Genomic DNA, 23,773 nt, shown 5'->3' with positions numbered 1-23,773 from the left:
TGGATAGTGGTTTGGCAACTTCATTCACCAGTTCCCTCAGGACCCACGGATGTATCTCTTCAGGTCCCATGGACTTGTGCACCTTCAGGTTCTTTAGATGGTCTCGAACCTGATCTTCTCCTACAGCTGCCGGTTCTTCCTTCTCTCAGTCACTGCCTTTGCCTTCTGCAACTTGGGCAGTGTAGCTCGAGCTCTTGCCAGTGAAGACTGAGGTAAAGAACTCGTTAAGTACCTCAGCCTTCTCAATATCCTGGGTAGCCAGGTCTCCCACTTTCTTCCGGAGGGGGCCCACATTTTTCCTAGTCCTCCTTTTATCACTGACATACCTATAGAAGTTCTTCCTGTTACCCTTAACACTTCCTCCGCATTCCCTCTTCCCCTATGGCATCCAGTGTTACCCAACTATTCTTCCCCACAATAAGGTGCAAAGATAAGGACAGAATCTAGCTGCATCCTTTTTAGACAGCTTACAGGTCTCAGACAGATTTCCTAGCATGGAAATCTTAACTCCCACGTCTCAGAGAGGGCAGTGAAGTGTCACTGATGTCTTTTCCATTTCTTCTTTCTCCTGGCTCGTCACAATTCCTGAATCTGGTGCCGTTGGCAGAGTGGAGGTAAGAATGACTTTCTGTGTCTGTCTGGGGGTCTTCTCTGGGCTAGGGAGGAGAAGAATGATGAACCAAGGGGATGTGGTTAATTATGCTTAATTGAAGGGTGCGGGTTCCTGGATGCCAAGCATGCAAATGGGGTTCACCTGAAGGGAACATCTGGCTTCTTTATACAGATATAACTGGAGACTGGGACCAGGTAGATAAGGATGCTTCTATATCAAGCAAGCAGTGGATCACATATCAGTACGGGTGTTTAAAATACAGTAGCAGGAAGAATATTGTGAGGTAAATTCCATTCACAGTTACACATCTGCAACTTCACTGACCTTATAAATTTACAGGCAAGAGCTTAACTGCAAGTTAAACTCCTGTCTGTACACAGACAGTATTTTGGTTTGTTGACCACGAGATGAGGGCAAGAGAGGTTTAGATATTTGTTCCAAGCAGAGTTATGGATCACTTGTATGTGATCAGACATGCACTTTTGCTTAGTATTTTTTGGAGTACTGAACAATTTGGCTGAATTTTTCTTTTAGAGTCCTAGCATATTTCTACATGTTGCACTGACAGATCAGTCTGGAAGAAAAAGGAGAAGGTTAGCCTGCAAGGAGGGCTGGGAACTACTGGCCCTCAGAGCAGAAAGCAGAGCCTGAGAAAGTCTGAGCAAATGGCTTTGTCACTCTGTTGGCTCAGACTCCCTGTGTAGGCCCTTGCCTCCTTCTCAGGGGCTTGCAAGATTGATTCAGGAAGTCTGTAAATGATCCAGTGACCATCTGATGATGATGGCAGACATGCCTTACACCTGCACCCACATAGGTGTGACAGGCATGGGAACAGTGATCAAAAGCTCAACCCTTCTGTTCTGCAACTGTTCTCACCATTTGCTGCACAAAATTCCTTTTCTGTGAGAAGGCATTGTGAGAAACATGTTGTTGCTGCTTCCTCATTGCAGCCTGGTCTGTGTCTTCCTGCAGGTTTTAAAAAGGTGAGGAAACACAGTATTAGCACTAGTGGCTCTTGTCACGCTGCTTCTGCAACAGCACAGCTGCACCATGCACGCCTGTGCCCTTTTTGCCTCTTGGGGCAAGGGAAGGACACACCTTTCAGGTTAAGCAAAAGGGCCGTCATCAGGAAAATGTGAATAAGGTGATGCATGCCATGCCAGGGATGGCTCCAGCAGGGCCCTGGGGGAAGCGTGGTGCTGTGGAGAAACCTGGTCGGTACCAGTGAGATGTCAAGGGCTGTGGGACGGGTGCAGGATGCCAGTGGGTCTCTGTGTCACATGAAGGGGTGTCCGTGGAGCCTGGGTTGATGCAGGATGTCACAACATCACTGTCATTTTGGTACAACCTCAAGGAATCTGTGCCTTCCTGTATTTTTAACCAATATGGCATATAGAAAAAAAATAATTCAAAACAAATGGACATGGACCCCAAAGTAGTGCAGCTAATGTGGGTCCAGGAAGTGTCATCTGCAGAGAGCAGCATCTGAAAAGCTGAAATTTGGGCATCCTGTATAATCCCTTGTCCACTAGCTTTCAGAAGAAAAACAGCAGGAACCCCCAGGGCTGACAAAAGGCAATTATTTGGACAGGGGAAAGAAACAAAAAGCAGATACAAACAGCTCTGCTGGCTACTCCAAATGGCTGGCATATTGTGAATTGAACTCCCTGACCTCAGTTATGAATGAGCAGTGGGGACAGGTGTAACCAGCCCTCCTCCCTCCTTGATTTGGCTAACCCTCGCATGTGGGGGAGGCTTTTTTCCCAGGTCCATCCTTCTCCCCCACCACCCCAGGGGCACTGCACCCCATGGGCTGCCTGAGCAGAGGGCACATCCTCACCCACAGACCTTGCTGCCATGGGGGGGCCGTGGGAGCTGCTGGAGCACGGCAGACATCTGCGTACCCTTGCCCTGCTGCTGCCTTTTGATGGCCACGGGGAAGAGGGAAAGGAGGGATGGCGGCTGTCTCCTCCTAAATGCAAAAAATGCAGGAAAGATAAATAAATGGCCCACGAAGGAGCCAACCCTGCTGTGCTCTTTATTGCTCCAGCACAGGTCTGACCCCATGCTTTGTGGCAGGAGTTTGCAAAGCAGGAGATGTGGTGAAGAGAGGAGAGGATAGACCTTGCAGAAGGAAAACAGCAGAGACTGTGTCTTCCACCTAAACATGTGTGGAAAAGAGATAGGGTCAGGAGGGGTGCAGGAGCTGAGAAGGGGCAGGCAGGAGTTTGGCTGGTCTGATCTTCTAAATAATTTCCTGGCACATGTTGTGTGGGACTCACCTGACTCCTTCTCATTGAGTCTATCCAAAATTAAACTGTTGCTAGTCAGAAAAGCAAAAAATCCTGAGTTATCACAGGTGTGCAGCAAGCAGCATCACTGAACTCTTCCTCAGGGAAACAGGAAAACAAAACATTCTCCTGATAGGGCCTGGGGTCAGGGTGAGGGGCCACGCTGGGTCACGGTTGTGCATGATCGCTCGGTCTTTTTGCCCACTTATGCTAACAACCCTTGGCCAGAGACTCAGCCCTGGAGCTCACCAGGAGGGCCCTGTGCTCACACCAGGGTTCCTTGCAGAAGTTTCATTTTTTGATGGTATTAGCTGTTTTTAGTGGTTATAACCATCTAACCTCTTGTCTGCCCTCTGTTAGCTCTACAACACTTTATTTAGAAACAGAGCTTAAGCACCCTGCTCCTGCAGATGTTTAGGGCTGTGAGCTTATTGTGTGTGTATGCTCTTGTCCTTGACAGCAAGATGTACAAGGGAGACGCAGGCTACTGCAGCACATACAGAGGTGAGGTGTGTAGTGCTATCTTGGCGAAGAATGCTCTTGTTTTCTTCAACTCCTCCTATGCTGACCCAGAGGAGACCCAAGAGCTGCTTGTGCATACTGCCTGGACTGAACTGAAAATGGTGAGTTCATTCTGCCAACCAGCTGCTGAGTCTCTGCTGTGTAACTACGTCTTCCAGGAGTGCAATCCCTCGGGAGCTGGGCCAGCTCCAAAACCAGTGTGCAGGTAAATTAAAAAAAAATGCTCATCTTTCACTTCCATTTTACAGGGATTTGTAGCCAGCAGAGGAGAGGTGAGGGTCTGTCCAGACCTGCAGTAATATCGAGAGAAAATGGGCCCTCTAGGTTTGCATGGGTTTTCCCTTTACTCTCTCCTCTGTGCACACAAAGATCTGATCCAGCTCTCTCTGTGCCTATTGCTAGGGTATGGACTGACTTGCAGGAGCAGATGTCTGTGTTATAGAAGGCTTAGCAGGCAGTGTTGAAAAGAAGTATCAATTTGGATGACACAATTGATTTAAATAATTAACATATTGCTATCAGTCAAATCTTACTGGGTCATTATGTAATTATTATTACTACCGTAAGTAACTGCTTGTTTGGAATTTTGACTAAATATTATTACAATGCATGCAACAATTCTGGTCAAGGCAATACACTAATCATTCAGCACTTCCCACCACAATGAAGATGAAACAAAAAAAGACTACACCAGAGACACTGCCAGTGTAATTGTACCTACTAAACCAAACCTCCCGTCTGGCTGTTGTATCTTCCCATATGCAGAGAAATGTGCATTGAAACGGGGATGGCAGGGATCCCGAGGAGTCCAAAGCATCTTCCACTACAGCTAATCCACTGCTGACAGGTGTTTGCACAACACGTCCCAGCGACAGAGGCACTGCTCCCTCCCCATGCAACCTCCTGAGCAGCACTTCCCTCATTGCTCCTTGTCCTCCCACCATGGCCATGGGGACAAGTTGCTTCCCTTCCTCTTTGCAGTGAGATTTTACGTCTTCCCCAACTTCTCAGACTAGAATAAAGCAGGTTTCTCCAAGCTCCGCTCATAGCTCTTGCTTTTTTGGCCTCTGAAGCTTCTGCTCCTCATCTTTCCTTAAGGGCTAAATATATACAGCCTCCAGCCCAGGTTCTGTTAGCGTTAACTCTAATGGAATGATGATTGCCTGGTGTGCCTTGAAGAGGACAGCCCCATGTACATGTCTCAGGGCTAAGCTTTCTTTTTTCCTAACATAACTGTTGGCCACAACTGATTCATATCCATTTTCAGCCCCTCGAGGACTGTTGTCTAGTCATTCTCCACTTCATGTCTAAGCAGCTGACATCCTTGCCTTAGTGCAGTACTTTGCTCTTGTCCTCCTTAAACTGCATCTTAAAGCAGATAATTCAGATTTATGTTTGTTGGGAGAGCAGCCCCAACTCCAGTATCTCAACTGAAATACAAATCTTCTCTGCAGACGTGGCAAGCACTCCCCCAGCTGGACTTGGGCCAGATGTAGTCTACAGGTTATTATTTTTGCAGTTATGTAGGGGCTTTTTAGGACGTTCAGCAGCATGTTGTCTTTGTAATCTGGACCTTTCTGATTGCTCCTCCTTTAATATCTCTAAGACAAAAGCACTGTGGAAAATCCCAGTCAGAAGCTTGACATGGTGTTCCCTATTTGGTGCCTATGCTGTTTGGTATTCCTCCTCCAGCATGGCAGTGGCATATATCGTACGAAAGAAGTGTATGTGCAAGTATCCACAGATAATAATGCAGCTAAGTAATGAAACTTGCTTTTTGCTGGCATACTCCTCCCTGCTGCCTTGTTCTGCTCTTTGTCATTGTGCCCTTTAATACAGGATCTCTCTGCCTTTTTTCAAGATGTGTGACAGTATTTTTATCTCGGCCATACATGCACAGCCCATTTGTCGGCTAAGGATTTTACACAGTGCTCCATGAGGCATTTTAGTGAGATCTGGGTCTTGCTCGATTTACCCCTGCTCACAAGTGGCCCTGCAGGACCAGAACCTGTGGTGAAGACCTGCACTTCTGGGGTACTTCTGAAGTCAGAGTGATATAAATCAGCATAAATCTGCACTTGATCTGGAGCTAACAGGCACAGCATTTGCAAATATTTCTAAATCTTAATGGACTTTCCTGGCATCATCTTTCTTCAAATCCACAAGTCAATGTTATCTTTTTTTCACTTGAATAATTTTTCCTTGTGATTGTAGTGCAGATTTAGATGCAGATAACAAGAACCCTGAAACTGCATCCTTCCTGTTTCCTGTTCCCAGAGCACATCATCTGGACAACAGCTCCTCCAAAGCCCTTACCCAATACTCCTTTTGATAACTCAGACATCTAATCTACTTCTGAACGGTTGAGACCTCTGGGGGCTCTTGAACACATTTCACGTGGTCTTGGTTGCTTTCCAGTTATCTGCTTTTTACTGACAACTTTATACCTCTCTGCAGAAACTGGCTAGACTTGAACTTAGCTATCTCAGAGGCTAGAGAATTATCCCAGGTCTTGAGGGACATATTTCCCTCGACATATTTCCATGTGTTTGTGTCTTGTTATTTATTCTCTGCGCCATTTTTTTTCTCTCCCTGTGTCATTTTTTGTGTTGATTTTAGTTTGGAAGCTAGCTAGCAAAAATAACAACTGACAAACAGACTGAGTAAAGCTTTTATAAAAATAATCAGGAGGTAAAACAAGATGAAGTGAAACAGAAGAAAACAACGTGAAAAATTTCCCTTTGTGTAGATTAAGATGGAATTTGATTAAAATGAGAGTTTTCCTGTTTTTAAGGGAAAGTGATGTCTCCTCCTGTAATTTTTTGTTACATCTGCCTTTTACCACTGCTTCTGTGACAGCACAAGAAAGCCCCTCAATTTCTGTTTCAACTACTACTGATATGAAGTGATCAGGCTGAAGTGAACAGTCTTGGTGTTGGGAAACATCTCACTTTGGTCGGGCCTGTGTGTACCCACCTCCTCTTAAATAGTCCTGTGTGGTTCCTAAAATGCTACTGATCCATTTGTCCTCTTCTGCTCCTACTGTGCTTTGTCCATTTGTCATTTACATGACATAAAATTTCTAATAATAATCTAAAGTAATCTTTGCATATGATCTCATCAAGCTCTTGCTGCTCAGGATTAAGTGCTATAACAATGGTATGAGCCCAGCTCGAGGAGACTGACCATCCCACCCTCTGCCTGGGGTGGATTTGTGGGTGAAGATCACCTGCCTTTAACACTGGAGTGGACAGGATTGTAGAGGAAAGGTCTTTCATATTTGCAGTTGCACACCAAATCAGGGGCTTGTATAAGGATGCTCAGGCTTCAGGAGTGAAGACAGCTAATGCAGTCCAGATGTCCCAAGTGTCAGCTAGTGCTTCAAATGCAGTATTTTCTCAATTCTCTAGCTAAACTGTACTTCAGAAAGTAATTCCTGTTCCACTTGTTGTTTAATGTAAAAAAGATAAATTACACCATTTGGCTACATTCTGGCTTTCGTGGAAGTGGGGAAGGAATAAACCAGCACTGGCTAGAACCAAGCACAGGACAGCTTGGCTGCAATGGCTTCAGCCCGCAGACTTGAAGGGCATCTATTGCTGTTGCAGAAAAGCTGCTGCCCTGGTATAATTCCCACGGCTTCTGTCCTTCAGGTGCTTTAGAAGGTTTGCAGTGTTGGTATTCATCACTAAAACTCATGGCCATCTGCTCTTGCCAAAACTGTTAGCAGACTATAAGTAAAGAAACTGCATCAGCCCACCAGGTGATGAAATTGGCTACAATCTTCACCATGGACCCAAGCAGTACCTCTCTGCACCAGTGTGTCCTCTCCCACTCTGCCAGCAGGTGTGGTGGTCAGGACATATATGGATATGCAAAGGACTTCTGCTGAGCTCAGCAAAAGTAGTCCCTGTCCATGACCTCAAAGCTGATTTTGCAACTCAGGCTCTCAAGAATGAGTATATAAATAAGTAAATTACTGATAAATTGACTAATGCATAAAACTCTCAAACTTTCCAGTATGTTGCAGTTTCTTTTCTAGTTTTTTTTTTGTTTTGTTTTCTTGAGCAGATATTTCTGCTTTGGCCTTCTTCACAAACAGTTTCTCATCTAAGGAACATTTAAACATCCAAAGCTCGTCTTGTCAATGAATGTTTCACATCATTATGGAGGTAATACATTAGGTAGGAGACAGTTAGGTCTCTTGCTTTACCAGGCAGTGTAAAGGTTTTGCTGCAGACAGCTGACAGATGAAAAAAAGAGACTGAAAGGTGTCTGTAGAGAAAAGAAGAAAATTGGATGGGTGATTCTGTGAGATCATAAATACAGGCAAATATTTATTTTTTTAAGAAGATTAAGAATTGCAGCTCACCTCCTGTCTTTAGTTGACTACACTTTAATGTATTATTTACAGAAGACATGAGATTTTCAGAGTGTACAGAAAAAATGTTAAGATAACTCCCAGATGTGATTTTAGAAGTTGGCAATAGATCTGGAGGGAAAGATGGGAATGAACTCCTACAAACTGTGATGCGTGTTGTGTTTTAAGCATAACCCTGCTTCATTAAAAATGTACGTTTGTGGGTTTCCTAAAGGAAGCTGAATACTGTTTCCTTTGTGGTTTGTGAGCCACATAGATGGGCTTAAAGAAGCATAGTCTTGCTAATGGATTTCTGTGAAACTGCATAACCCCTGCACACCACTAAGTGCAGCCATTGTTATCAAGTCATTGACTGCTGTATTTCACTGTTTTTTTGCAAAATAATGTAGAGAGAATTGCCTTGCTGTAAAGGATCTCTACTGCTTTAAGGAATGGCTCTCAATGGAAGAAAACTCTCAGAAGGGGATTTACAAGCCAGGGCTGTTGCTGCTCACTCTTCCTGAATGCAACAGGCTGCCCAGCCTGCACCAGGATCCCAGTGCCTGCACCCACATTCCTTTCTTTGGTAAGGTGGCACACACTGACAGTTGTCCAGAGAGCTGCATTCTTTGTGAGGGAGGGGGGAAGGATGTGATCCATAATTTACAACTAATGTAAAGGCTTACGGTGTGTTCCACCTGCCAGCATCTTTGCATTGCACTGTGACAGCCTCCTCGGCTGTTTGCCTGCCTTGTCTGACTGGGGTGTGCAAAAAATCCCAAGTAAATAAAGCCTGTCTATTTATTGAGAGGATCATGACAACCTTATTGACAAAATCAGTCTTTATGATGGCAACATTGCCATTTAGGTGCCATTCAGTAAAACAAGCTCTTTAAGCACTGCTGGGAGGGAACTTTTTCCCATAGCATGCTCCTAAGCAAGTACCCAGTTATATCGCATCCTGGACAAACCCTCCTAGCACCTTCTCTTGTCTTTTTACAGATTTTAAGAAGGAGAATATAACCAGTAAGTAGACTGCTCCAGGCTCTATGTTTCTAGAGCTCAGCATGATATTCTTTGTTGAAGATGCAGCTTGCAGAGCATTTTTGTGTCCTGGCTGGCTGGATTCAGGTTATTACCGGGGAATGCCTGAGATTTCACATCCGAGGCATGGGGAAACACATTTCTGACTCTTCAGGGCTTGAGGAGAATGCGGGCTGGTAACTGGTGAAGGTGATTAGAGAGGCACGATGCTTTTAGATGGTACCTTCCCCTCCAGCTGTTCCCCCTTCTTTCTACCTATTGCTTCTAGTTTTGCTTTACCCATATTTGGTATTTCTGATACTACTACTGAGGTCATTCCAACCTTATATGCTGTTTCTGACATGGTTACCTATGTCAGGCTGGCCTTGAAAGACCTTATTACCCAAAAAGCCCCAGAACTCTGCTGCCATCATCTCTGGAGCCTGGCCATTTCTCGTGTGGCCCTCCCATGACCAGTGGTGAGACTCAGCCATTCCCTGTGGTGCTGCTGTGACTTCTGTCAGCCTCTTGCCCTGCTGCTGGTCATGGCTGAAACATACGCATCTAGCTCTTCCAGCTGACATGCAAGTGCAGTTTAAAGCTCAGCCACTGAACTTGCCCCATTGGAAAAAGAATAAACAGTGACTCCCTCCTGCCATGCTTCTGAGCAGGCAATGTTTGCAGATTTGTCACCGGCAGGTGCCTTCTGTGTGGAGAGAGAAAGTGAAAAAGGTGAAATTGAGAATTTGGGGAATTTTCTTTCATGGGAATGTCTCAGCTCCACCCAGCCACCCAAATCTCAGGTGCCTGGCACTGCACACCTGGGAGACAAGTGCCTTAGCACCCCATAGGTGCTCTAGCATCACTGCCCAACACTTACAGCTCACAGCTGCAGCCTTCTCCCCCACTGGGGAAAGGAGAATGAGAGAGGGATGCCAGAAAATGTGGTGCATTCATGGGGTGGTTTCAGCCTCCACTTGGATGTTTGCAAGTTAGGCCATGGCCTCTGTCTCCTGTGTAAATGCGTGACCTGTTTGTTCAGCTTTCACAGTATTTTCCCACGGTGGCATTGCACAGATGTGCAGTACTTGCTTACAAATCAGGGAGACATAACAGTAACATTTTAGTGATATTGCTCCCTCTTTTTTCCTTTAGATCCACTGTTAAATGCACAAAGGTTTGGGGAGCATGAGTCAAGCCGTTTTCTATATCTTGCCCATCAGTTATTCAGTAAAGCCCAGTTGGACCACCGTTATTATTCCCTCTGTCCTCATTGTAGCAAGACCAGGTATGAAAGCATCTGCATTTTCCAGGCCACCAAGGACTTAGGGGTGCTTCCTTAGTGTTGCTGTTGCCCCTAAAGCTCTCCACATTGCTTTTCTAAGGTGTCACCCTGATGTTTACTTCAGATCTGTGCAAAAGCTTTTTCATGTTGGTTACTAGCTCATTCAGGAGGCACGTTTCAGGCATTGCTTTCCTTGCCTTTGAATGTGAGACATTTAAAATACTGGGCTCAGACACACAACTATGTCCTATGGCAGCTTAACAAGATTTTACACCTCTGCAGAGCTACAGGTGCTCATCATGTGGGGGTTGCTAGCTTGTTGCAGATGTGAGGCATAACATGGTAGCTTACATCAGTTAAAGAAGTCCAAGTTAGAGCATTTTACTTTGAGTTTGTGATGGATTAAGTGGGCTTAGTGCGCCCATGAAGTCCATGGCAATCCTATACTGAGATTTGCATGCCTTGGGTTACAGGACTTGATCTTGTGTTTGAACTCACTCATCTGGAGCAAACGTTGTCATCGTGGTGTTTCTACCTGCTCACGTGTGGTGCCTGGTACCTAGTGAAAGTTCAGAGAGCTAAGGGTCTATAAAAGACCCATAACTGCATTCCTGAGTGCTGTGGGTGATGCAAGAAGAGAAGAGCGGATAGTCATCATGATGCATTTACATTGTTCCTCCTAGAGGAGAAACAGGACAATCTGTGAGGATAAATTGAAACACACAGCTTTTGTCTCAAACTTAGACCAAAACTTATACAAAGATTTCATTAAGCTGAAAAATATTTGCTTAAATAATTCTTCACTTTAGAACAGGTCAGGTTTACTTCTGGTTTTCTTTTATTGTGCTGCAAGTTTAAGAACACAATAGAAAATAAAATTATGACAACAGTGTTTGCTGGCTTATTAACTTATCTAACAAGACTAATAATGCAGGAGTCCCTAATGCATGCCATCAACCAGAATGGTAGCCCAGGGCCAGCAGAGTTAACATAAGATTAGCTCTCATGTGTTAAAGTGTGTAAGGCTGCAACTCCTCTGTTTTCTTCCTGCTTCCTAGATTATGCCATTGTGCATTAAAGTCTCCTGTGAGGACAGATGATGTCTACATTTATGTTTTGGGAACATACTACTGCAGTAAAAATCCTCTCAAGATTTTCTGCTTTATTTTTCTGTAGTCAGAGTAAGCCTTGTGTATGGAAAGTCAGCTACACATTCTTCATTATAAAGAACATTATTTTATACTGATACTGTTCCTTCAGATCTGTAGTTGCTTTCAGTGTGTGGTTTCCCTGTATGCTGGAAATTACAGTCTCTTTCTAAACATTCAGTCTCAGAGGACAAGCACTGTACAGAGACAGGGAGGAGGGATACCACCATAGGACCTTGTGAATCCCAGCCCTCTGCTACCTACCCCAGGAATGTGGGTGTCTTCCTGTTAGTGCTCCTGTAAGAATGCAGGCTAAGCACCATGCAACCAGTGCTGCAATTTGCTTTCTGCCTTGGTTTGGCATGAGTGACTTCACTATTGTTCTGCTCTGCGCTTTCTGTGTGGAAGCGCAGTGAACTGGTTAGGTGCACCGCAACCATCACAGGCACATGGCCCATTTTCCCAGTCTGAAAGGGCTCCTGTTCCCTCTTTGGAGTTTTATCAGATTGATCTTGTGTATTGAGCTCAAAATCCACTTAGGCGCAAACAGGAGGCTAAGTAGTTCCCTGCCTGCAGTTGTCTGGTCCTTTCATGTGCTTCAGATCTGTTGCTAATTGCCACATGCTCTTGTGTAACATGAAGTTTACTCTTGTGAGTCCCACGGCAGAACATGCTTTGACCCCTTGTTTTTTTTTCCCAGGGACTTGCTACAGCGGCAATGGCCAGTTTTACCAGGGCTGGGCCAACGTCACGGCCTCTGGCATTCCCTGCCAGAAGTGGAGCGACCAGGTGCGCATCAGTGTGAGACTCACTGAACAGAGAGCCATGCTCGAGGTCTGCTTTTCCAAAGCGTTTCCTGGAGCTGGGCAGCCCAGTCCCAGTGGAAGGGTTGAGCAGGGGACAGGTTGCCTTCATTCTTGAGTTCAGTGATGTTTCACATCCTCTTTCTGTTTCAGTCTGCAAGTTCCCCTTCCTGTGACAAGATGTGTTCCCTGTCATTCTGACAGGCTACTGAAAGCTGTTTTACCTCTGCCTTTCTTTGCTCCTTTGTTTTGTTTGGTTTCCTTTTTATAACACCAGCAGGAAAAATTATACTGAAACACTCATCCAAATTGTTTGCTCCCCCAAGGCTCCCCACTTGCACAGGAGGACTCCTCAGGTTTTTCCTGAGCTGTCTGATGCCGAAAATTACTGCCGCAATCCAGGAGGTGAGAATGAACGTCCTTGGTGCTACACAAAAGACCCATCTGTGACCTGGGAATACTGCAGCGTGTCTCCCTGTGGAGATGGTAGGCAATTGCAACTTATGATTTCTGCCACTGTTGTTGTTTTTGGACTATGCAAGGTGTTTGCATCCTGAGCGCTCACGGCCACACCAGTCTGTTCTGTCTTCTGAATTCGGCCGGTCCTGGTTCTTCTCATATATTTGCTCAGCATCTTTAACCAGAGAGTGTAACATGCACCTTAAAGATAGGAAAATGAAGATCGGGAAATTGAGCACCTTGTCCCAGATTACATTAAGGCCAAAAGATTAAATCAAATTTCCTGGGGTATTATGAAGAATGGACTTTCCACACTTTGTTTTAAGGAGAAGGTAGGGTTTCAGGCTATTTTCCGAAGATGTTTGGCTTCTGGCACTTTTTTCAATAACAAAAACCAATTCTAACTAAAAACAAATCTCAAAATTATGCAAACATTTTCGCTCTGTGATGCTGAAACTAAGTCTTCCTGTTATTTCTTGATCAAAGCACAGAACAATTTTTGAAACATATTTATCCAAGATACACAGTTTCTGAATCTTAGTGTCTGGAAATTTGACAATTCTGCTTGCATGAGCAGGGGTACTGTGGACTTAAGGGAACACAAGAGAGTATCAGTTTAGCTGGCCTTAAAAAACGTGGTTTAAATTTCTTTCTGTTCTCAATCATTGCATGTACAGATTAGCATTTTCTAGAACGTCTCAGAAAGTACTCAGCAAGTGGCTGCCTGCATATTATTTTTTTTTCTAAAGACAGCCAAATGTATTTTACACTAGTTTACCATGTTTGCCCCATAAACACACTGAGATGCAAACTGTCAAGAGTCAAAGGGATATTTCAGGAAAGTATCACTGTGTGCTTACTTGGTCTTACACTCCTCTCTGTAGATTCCTTTCTGGACACATGATACATTGTAGACCATTGATCTGCAGATGTTACTATATTTGAATATTGTTGAGACCGTTGGATGTGATCTCCCATCTGTAACTCTTCCTAACATTCCTTACCAAAATTGTGTTCCCAGCTCAATGGGAACTATGTCTTGGTCTTTACCAGATCCTGGGTTTTCGCATTTGACAAGCAGAAATGGGGTTTTCTTCCTGCAAACCCGGTTTCCCTAGTATGGTCCTCTCATGCAGAAATACGGTGGTATTGGTAATGTCAGTAATTCTCAGGACATTGGGCTGACTCCATAAATACCTCTTAGAGAAAGCCCTATAAAGTATCAGAGGCATAACCTTCTGATTTTGTTTGCATTACAGCATTGTTATCACTAGGAACAAGAAAACCAAATGGAGAGACTCCAGATCTCCCCCCTCCTCCTCCCTTTTCCCCTACATACTCCATGACTGTTATCATCTCGATCATCTCCAGCTTTGCCCTGGTCGTGATCCTTGGCATTGTCACCCTGGTTTGCTGCCGTCAGCGAAAGCAGTGGAAAACCAAAAAAAGGTAAAGCTCAGGATTTAATTCAAGGCAACAAATGCTGCTTTGAAAGAGGGCTTGCCTGTTTCTGAGCGTACAGTCCTGCAGACACCTGGTAGGGGGGGAGCAGCCCCCCCTTTTCCTGTGGCAACACAGTGCAAGCTCTGGCGGGTCACTATGCCAGAGAGAGCAGAAGGTGGCTGGTGGCTGTTCTGGGGACATGGCATGACACCTTGCTGCAAGACTCTTTCAATAGCTTTGCTGCATCTCCCTTTTCCATCCTGGAAGAAACCAGCCCTGGTGGAGAGGCAGATAGTTATCTCCTGGCTGGGGGCCGTGCACACACAGACTGAAAACTGCTCCCTCTTTTCAGAGATTCAGAGACACCAACGCTCACCACTTTGCCTTCCGAACTCCTTCTGGACCGGCTGCACCCCAACCCAATGTACCAGCGGATGCCTCTTCTCCTCAATCCAAAATTGCTCAGCCTGGAGTATCCCAGGAACAATATTGAATATGTGAGAGATATTGGGGAAGGAGCATTTGGGAGAGTCTTCCAAGCAAGGTAAGCAGTCTGTGTGTGAGTCCTCTCTGTCTTAGAAAAATTAGCAATTGGGCAACTGCCTATATGGACAATGGAAATAATTTATTAATTCACTCAAATGAAAAAAAAATGCATGTGTATCAAGTGGTACACTCAGGCTTGCATAATTGTTTCTGTTGTCCACTGCTTTCTGTTGATGTTTGTTAAACTGTTGTCACAAATGACTCTCCTGTTCTTTTCTCTAGTAGATGTAATGTCTTACATACCAAAGTCCAGTGTAAAAGCTTATCTAAATTTATCATCACTGTTTTTGCCAAGAGTATTGCCTGTGACATGGGACCTATTGTGAAATTCTTGCATTTCCCAGTATTTCCAAATTGTCAGTGTATGGTGTACTCCATTGTAATGCCAACACTGGCTGGTAATTACCACAGAGGACAATGTGTCATGCTACAGTTAGGTCCTGACCCAGTTTCCATTTGATTCAGTGGCAAAAACAAACAAAAAATCCCCTAAAAACCCAACCCACTTAGGCCAACAGGTTTTTTTTGTGTGTCCCCTTTAGTTACTGATTTTTTTATTCTTGCAATTTGCAGCCATTGTTGCCTGTTTTAAATTTAAAGTACTAGATGAGATTTCAGTTCTATTAAATCTCATGGGAGGTGAGATCATGCACTTCTTCAAATGTGAAAAATGTTTCATTGAAAAACCCAGAGATGAACCCACTCCTGCCTAGACTGAAGTGGATGGGGGGTGTCTTTTTAACCTTGACAGAGTCCATAATTTCTGCGGGATAGTCTTTGGCCAATACTCATCTCCTTGGAAAATTCCATCCTGAAGTTCCTGAAAGAAAGTGGACACACTGTCCAGTTCCATGTTTATGCGGGATGATTTTCTTTGTCTTTTACAGTTAACCAGTCTGAGATGTGGCTGATTTTGCAGCTGTATCTGAAGTAGTGTGTGATGACCTCAAAAAAAAAAAAAAAAAAAGGAGAGTGTCAGAGTCCGACCATGGGCCAAGACCTGCCTGGTGTAACTGCTCCCCCTGACTTCAAAGACAAAGGACTTTCACTGCAAAAAGCAGTCCTAATAACAGATACTTTAAATGTATATAGTTATGTTGTTGATGCATCCGCTAGGAAATGAGTTACACACAGGTTAAATGTGTTAAAGTGGGGAAATAGTTTCAATGGCTGTGATGGATTTTTTTTTTTCTAATGAAGGGATACTTTTCTTCTAATGGAAGAAATCCAGGCATACTTTTCTAATTCAGAGAGAGCTAAAAATAACGAAGCTTAAAGGACATGCAGTGTGAAAATCACAGATGCTTAGCCTGTGATTGATTGTTAGCCTGGATGTCAAAGCTGAACACTTCTGAGTTAGAAATGAGAACAAAGCTGTAGGAACTGTGCCATGGCTGTGCTCAGGGCACTGCACACCAGCCAGCGTAGGGGAGCAGGGCAGCCCTTGTCCTAGCCTCAGCACAGTGCTTGGGATGCCCTGTGAGCGTCGCCCTCCCGCTCATGTGGCGGGGGTCTTCACCATGCTGTGGGTGTGCAAGCAGGGCAGGTGGTCTTCCTGCCAAGTGCCACCTTGGCCCTGCGCTGGGGGCTTAAATATAGTTTGAGTGCTGCACAGACCTTTCTGAGATGGAAATGACTCTCACCTACATTGAGCAGCTCCTCTCAAAGGGCATTCAAATGCCACTAAAGCACTGGATTAAGCAAGTGCTAAAGTGGTATAGAGATCTTTGTGTTTATTTCATCCATCGCAGCAACTGCAACTTATTTTAAAACCTTTTTTAAACCTTTTTGCTATTGCCAGTGGAAACTGTGAGGAAAAAAAAAAAAAAAAAAAGGCAACACATCTTGTTAGATAGCTTTTTCAAAGTGGAGACTACCATGCACTGAGAAATGCCTGCTCTGTGTGGCTCAGGGAAGGAGCCACAGAAATGTTGCTTCTGAGGGGCTTCCTTTATTTTTATGAACATCTCTATCAAAAGTCCCTCCAAAGCCTTATATTCCTGTGGAACATTTAAGCCACTGGCATCTCTGTGCACCGCTGGCAACTCAGTGCAGACTGCTGATCCAGTAGCCCCAGCTGTGCATCCCTCCAGGTTACTGAGGCTAGCACAACTCAAATCGTTGCCTTCCTGTCTCAGATGGATAAAATGTACTTGTCTACGTGTGTTAAATGGACATCTCGAGTTAAGTTTAGCAACCTTCTTACTTCTCCTGGTCTCATGTTTCTCCCTCTCCTGTAAACACAGCTCTGTGCCCAGCGCCAGCGATGCCTTTGCCAGTTGGCTTGCTGTGAGTTCTGATTCAATGTTTACTCACTTATGGGTCAAGCAACATGTTAGGACAGGAAGTGTCTGGCTATCATTTACCAGCTTCTCCTGAAAGGCTGCCGTCTTCACTGGGGGCAGCTTCACACTGGAAAGGATGTGGAAGTAGCCAGTTACCCTAACAGATGTCCTTAAAACAAGATTCAGGACCTGGCTCAGGTCTGTCCTGACTGGGTTGTGATGGCCAAGTGAGGATCCTCTGCCCCAGGAGGACCACACTGTCCCCACACATCACTAGAGCACCAGCCCTGTGTGGTTCAATGCAGACCAGCATGCAAGTTTTCTCCCAGAGCTGGAGCTGCATGGTCCAGGCTAAGCCTGAAGCCCAGGATTGCCTAAAAGCCTGGATGCTGGGGTCTTTGCTAGCAGGCCAGTAGACCCCCACTGCAAAAGCACACCTTGTCATCTCTGCAAGAGACAAGGCTCTCCTTAAGGTTGGAGTTTCTCTGATAGATTTCTCCTCATGTTCTTTCCAAGTGCAAAGGGTGTTTCTTTGACCTGCTGTCTCAAATATATCTGAAAAAGAGTGTGGATGTTAATAATAAATTAAAAACCAACCATACAACAAAATGAGCCCTGGACAATTCAGAGCACTCTGCTGCCCACATACAAATTTCTCCAAAGGATAGGGTAAAGGTAGGTCTCCCACAGCCTCAGTAGGTGTTGGTTGCATCACTTAATGATTTAACAGAAGCTACCCAGGTGTGATGCAGAGAAAGATGGGGGACAGGATACAATCTCAAATGCAGGTTCAAGCTCCTCAGTTTTTTCAGAGTTACTGCTCTGGAAAGAAAACCTGATGGGAAACATAAAGTCAGGCACTCTCTGTAGGTAGGCTTGGGCGAAATTCCTAATTGCACCATTGGTTAGTTCTTTGAATGGCAAGCACCTGCAAGCCAAACGCTGCCAGTGTTGCACAAATCCATTGATGGTGAAGAAGGTGAGGACAGCTGCTATCCGTCCTGTGCGCTAACAGTGGATATTTCTCCTAAGCATTTAGAAAATCATGAGAGAGGAGACCCAAGGTGATTTCTGTTGATGCTTCCCAGTTCTAGAAGATTTACCTGTTTTCTAGAAAATGGGCCTGCCACCTGAATTCTCCTGGTTAATTTTAGAATCTTCCCATTGCTTCCCTGGAGATGTGCCTTATCCCTTTGTGCAAAGACTGTCTTCTGGGCAACAAAGGAGTCAACTTCAACAGCTCTCTGCCAAGTCTGCAAACAGTCTGTCTCTGTTCCAATCAGTGTGATTTTCCAAGGTCTGCTAAGAACTGAGCTGAAGTAGCACATGAGTTACCAAGGGTGAAATTACTTGCTGTTGTGTAAAGGCCCATGGAAAGGCTTCATACAGCTTAATCTCACTTAAGTTACATTCAGGTTAGTTTACATTACAGGATTTCAGCAAAGAGTAGATGGATGGGTGTACTTCAAGATTTAGCCTGAGGTGAGTATCTCTCTCAGAAGCAAGAAGGAGCTGTGCCTGGTCCTGGTTTGGCACTGCACTAGGTCTGCATTAGGTCTGCTAGCCAGTGATGAGTGGTAATCTACAATGAGGCTGTTTGGAAGAGATAAAGGCCCTCCTCTTTTTTTACTTTTAAATGCTCCACTCATTTCTTCAGGCTGTTGCTGCTGACTTTCTTGAGTGCTGAGATTAGACAGCAGCTGGTAGTTGCTGGTACTTCTCCCCTCCTACTAGACTTGAAACTTGCTGCCAGCACAGGGTTAAAAAAGGAAGACATTCTGTTGCAATGGAGGCAGTGGCAGACAAGTATGGAGTCTGCTCCTCTGCTCTGGTGTGCGTGCCGGAGCTCCTTGCCCGAGTGTCTCAGCTGTGACCTGGCCACTTGTGAGATTCCTTTTTTAATGGGCACCCTGCCACCTTCTGACATTTGACATTTACAGCATCCAAGTGCATATGGTGCAACTGCCATATGTCTGGAGTAGATGACAAGGAAACTGGAAGTTTGCTTTGGAAATCGGAACCTCCTTTTGAGGCTACTGAGCAATAAAATAACCTGGCATTTAAGCAATGAGAGGGCAGCCGGGCCAGCGTAGTAACACGACACGTAAATGGGCACCACTCTCCATGGGCTCTGGGTAATAACCTCTAGGGAGCATGTTTTAACTGCAGGACCCTGGGAAGAATTGATGTGGGCAACAAAATGCAAGTCTGAGGTTCAATGCATGTTTGAAGAGTGGAAAGTTTCTCTTCTTTGGCAACACCTGCCCCTAAATCTTTGGCAAGACCATCTAATTAAACTTGTTGAGGGTGCAGTGACCTGTGGATAAGAAAACAAAATGAGCCTGTGATTGCTTTAAGTCAGGAAGCTCTGTTTCCTATGGGTTTGTGTCTTTAAGCTCTAGCCGAAGATTCACCAGTGTCTTAACATGGGTGTATTCACAAAGTACCTTGTACTTCAAACAGGGCACATGTATGCTTTGTTTTTTCTGTCCTGTCACCCATTTTCACAAAACTTCTAGGAGCATAACTATTTCCTAGACCTCAGCTCCACCACGTTAAATCCAGATGAAACTAGTTAATGGATTTATCACTTGTTGAACTACAGGCACACACACACACCACACACACACATATACACTCACACACACAGAACAGTGGCAAAAGGGTGTTTTCCTTACAAACCCAGGGGAACATACTTACTGTAATTGTTACTTTCACTCTAATAGTAGCCAGATCTACCAATGCCACCATTGTATGAGGTATGGGACAAGATGCAGTGAAAAGAGGCTCTTTCAACATTTTCATGTAAAGTAAGTTTAACTCTGGTAAGCTCAGTTATTACACCCAAAAACCTAACTGGTTGGACTGAAGAGTCCACTCTTCCCTCCATGAAATTTCTGACGTGACGTTCAAACCAGGGAGAGGTTATTGCTTACCGACTTGTTATTTATCTATCTCTTTACCTGTCATGGTAAAGAGTCTGTACGCAGAAAAAGCAGTGATCAAAAAAAGCTATACTGGATCTAGTCCCCCCCAAATTAAATTAATGGTCTCTCTACTACGCAATGCAGACATGCCATGAGGTGAGGATGGTCTTTCATGTTCCTTCAGTTGATGCTGGCGGCTTCCCCCTTTTTTTTTTTTTTTTTTTTCTTTCTGTCAATCTCTCCTTTTACATCACATTCAGAGCCTACATTTACTGTGCATGCCATCACTGATGCATTCCTTTCTTCCCTCTCCCTGCAGGGCCCCAGGGCTGCTGCCATATGAGCCTTTCACAATGGTGGCAGTGAAAATGCTGAAGGAGGAAGCGTCTGCAGACATGCAAGCTGACTTTCAGAGAGAGGCAGCCCTCATGGCAGAGTTTGACAATCCAAATATCGTCAAGCTTTTAGGTATCTGAATGAGGTGCCCATGTACAGGGTACCACTTTCTGCAAATTTGCGGTGGGGTTGTTGGGGGTGCAGGGGCAAACACACATGCATGACCAGTGCTTAATGCAAATGGCAATGCCGGTCTCTTTTGCAAAAGAAAATGTTTGTTGCAAAAGAAGTGAGCTTTTCTATGTGCCACTGCATGCTCTGCTAAATTGTCCACTAGAACAAGTGTCAATATGTAGGTCTGATGCTGTTGCCTGAACAGGATGGTGCATCATAATAAACCCTCCTTGTCCTGCATCGACTATACTGTTGACCATCTTGCTGCCTAGCTCAGCTTCCAGTTTAATAACATTGGAACAAATGTCTTACATGGAAGGTGAAGCTTCCTGGAGCTGTGATTTATTTTGTGGGTGCTTGAAAAAAACAGGCACAAGTCTTTTTAGTTTTATGGGTCCCACTTACCCTTATGATGTCTTAACACTCAGAAGCATTGAAAAAACAAAATGGAACAAATAAACAAAAAAAGCCAACCGCAAAAATGGTCGCTTCCTTCCCTTCCTTGCTGAAATGAAACCCCAGTTTATTGGGTTTTTTAGAAAGTCTTGATTCCACAGCTTGGCAAATAGGGCATTCTTCTGTGAAGAAAGCTGCCAACTAAAATTTGTTTCAGTATATTTTCAGTTTTTAAATGAAGTAGATGTTGTTAGCCACCTTCACCTGGCAATTGTGCTCGAAGTTGTATGCAGATCTGATCCCTGTGAATAGGCAGCTGAGATCTTAATTTATTTCAATAGGAAGCTCCACAAAATTTGGAAATAGATAAATCCCAGTTTTGGGAAAGCTGTATTGATACTTTGGCTACAGAAAAGAAAAGCAGGAAATGCCCCAAACTCAAATAAACTTTGTGTTTATTGTCAACACATTTTAGGTCAGGAAAGGGCAAAGGTACAGGAACAAACTAGTTTCACATTGTATGAGTGTGGGGAAAACAGCCATGTTGTTGAAGACAGCTTAGATGATAAAGCTCTCACATACACTCCTCATGCTTGTCAGATCCTGATTTTATTACTCTGGGTACAGCTATCTGGTTTTCCTGAAAGATTCAAGTGTTAGTTTATCAACAAGAATTTCAGATTTCACAACAAGTTGGATCACCAATTGCTAAATAATAACCCCAAGAAAGCAAAACACATTAATTTTAAATGCTGGCTTCTGGTTGTCAATTTAATAACAGGCACACAAATATTTTTGCCATATCACTCTATGCTCAGTAAAACTGGTGGGAGTGGGATCCTGTACGGATGCTGGCCCCTAGTAAAGCTGGTGCAGGGCCATGGCATGTGTCCTTCACTGGGATTAACTTCTGCATCTAACAGATGCGGCAAATCTCTCCTTTCTGATGTTTGTTTTTCCCTGGTCTTTCTTTCATTTTTGAGTATCTGTCATGCCAGAAGCTATTTCTGCAACCAATGTTTTTTGTATGAGCTATTTAAAAAAGAAGGGAAAACCCAGAACAAATTGTAGTGGGAGTGTCTTTGCATTTCAAGTATCACACTGAACTCCTGAACATGCCCCCTGTGATTACTCCTGAAGTCTTCCTGGATGTGTGTAGGCCCTACACCCGCATCAATATAAGTACAATAATTAAAACAAACAAAAGAATTAAAAAATACTGCAATTAGAACTATAAAGGCTATTTCCTGACCGTATGTCCTTTCAGTTGCACCTGGGAAGAGTCAATACTTCTGTTAATGCCAATTTAAGCAGGATTAGGCTCTTAATTAAACATAGCTCCGAAAGGGTTTCCTTTTCCTGGGATGTGGACACAAATCAGGCAACTGCATGACTTGTTAGCATCTCCCACAGAGCTTGGCATTAGATCACTGATGAAGAAGCTTCAAAGACAGAAAGGGATGCATTCAAACTTGATGGTATTTGCATACTTCGCCTTTCTCTCTGTCCCTTCACGCATTCTTGAAAGTCTCCCCTTTGTGTAAGCATTTTTGGATTTTTTTGGTTTTGCACAACTGAGCCCTCTTTGCTCCCGAAATGACCTGCATGGTGCATCTATCTTCTTCCAGGTGTGTGTGCTGTTGGGAAACCAATGTGCCTGCTGTTTGAGTATATGGCCTATGGGGATCTCAACGAGTACCTGCGTGACCGCTCGCCCCGCAACCTCTGCAGCCTGGTGCGCAGTAGCCTGGATGCGCGGATCCGCCTTCCCAACCCCCTGGCCCTGTGCTGCACCAGCCAGCTCTGCATTGCCAAGCAGGTGGCTGCTGGCATGGCGTACCTCTCCGAGCGCAAGTTTGTCCACCGGGACTTGGCTACCAGAAACTGCCTGGTGGGGGAGAACATGGTGGTCAAAATCGCTGATTTTGGTCTCTCAAGGAACATGTATTCAGCCGACTATTACAAAGCGAATGAGAACGATGCCATCCCCATCCGCTGGATGCCCCCTGAGTCCATCTTCTACAACCGCTACACCACAGAGTCTGATGTGTGGGCCTATGGCGTGGTGTTGTGGGAAATCTTCTCCTACGGCATGCAACCCTACTATGGGATGGCTCATGAGGAGGTAATCTACTATGTGAGGGATGGGAATGTCCTCTCCTGCCCAGACAATTGTCCCCTGGAGCTCTACAACCTGATGCGCCTCTGCTGGAGCAAGCTGCCTGCTGACCGGCCAAGCTTCGCCAGCATCCACCGCATCTTGGAGCGCATGTACGAGAGGGCTGTGGCCACCCCATTGGTCTAAGGGACATGCCTGCGGTGTCCCTCATGTCCACCTATCCAGACTGACTCAGACTGGCCCACGGGACCCTGGGCTGTGGCTTCACACAAAGACCCACTTCAGGGGGAGGAAAACCAGCTTGTTCCTCTGCCAAGCATGAAGTGTGGACTGCACCTCGCTACGTGGGCTATACCTCCCTAAGTGAGACTATACCTCCCAAATGACAGGGCTGACCCCTGGCCACCAAACCTGGACTACTTAGGTTGGCTAAGGTGCTGGCTGTGCTAACTCAGTACCTGTATTCGGCATTTCGAGGAGCACAGAGTTCCCTGGGGAAAGAAAAACAATGTTTTGCTGGCAGCACTTTCCTTTCTAACAGGTTTCTCCATGTCCTTCTGCATTTACACTCATGGCTTTTACCTTTTTCTTCCCTTCCTCATAAATTTTCAAGTATTATTTAAAAAAAAAGAAAGACTGCAGAATTCAATCTTTATGGGGATACTTTTTACTATTTTATTTTCATATACTCACTTTTGTAGAAAAAAAGATGTTTCAGAAGCCATACGTCACTTTCTTTTTCATTTTAACTTTCACCTTCTCTTTGATGCTCATGAGCGTAACATTGACAGAGTCAAAACAGGAGCCTGAAGGACCACTGGCAGCAACACACAAACTTCTTTCAAGCAGATATTTTGAAAAGTAGGAAGCCCAAATTGAGGTTCATTTGATGTTTATTAAGATCTCACCCAAAAGCTTGCCTCAAGCATTGTATCCCATCTTTCTTGCCTTCCTCTGCAAAAAAGCCATTTGGTGCTAAGGGAGAAATTCAGCCCAAAGGCCTGGTCCTGCACCTGGTAGGTCTCCAAGGTGTGCTTATTTGC

General features: G+C 44.7%; 1 protein-coding gene across 1 annotated transcript; it reads left to right on the top strand.

The window, feature by feature from the left end:
* Positions 1 to 784: 784 nt before the first annotated feature.
* LOC104471811 (muscle, skeletal receptor tyrosine protein kinase) lies at positions 785 to 22,916 on the top strand (the record flags this gene model as incomplete). The annotated part of the gene is made up of 10 exons (XM_010087295.1): positions 785 to 896; positions 3,365 to 3,631; positions 8,197 to 8,372; positions 8,789 to 8,812; positions 11,943 to 12,031; positions 12,372 to 12,531; positions 13,764 to 13,953; positions 14,300 to 14,491; positions 20,025 to 20,173; positions 22,240 to 22,916. Coding segments are annotated over 10 exons (2,036 nt in total), but the record flags the coding sequence as incomplete, so codon positions are not given.
* Between the last annotated feature and the right edge of the window lie 857 nt (positions 22,917 to 23,773).

The sequence above is a fragment of the Pterocles gutturalis genome, unplaced genomic scaffold (genome assembly GCF_000699245.1).
Source record: "Pterocles gutturalis isolate BGI_N339 unplaced genomic scaffold, ASM69924v1 scaffold3816, whole genome shotgun sequence".
NCBI classification, from domain to species: domain Eukaryota; kingdom Metazoa; phylum Chordata; class Aves; order Pterocliformes; family Pteroclidae; genus Pterocles; species Pterocles gutturalis.
Note: the sequence above shows the minus strand (reverse complement) of the source record. Positions and strands in the feature narration are given on the sequence as shown.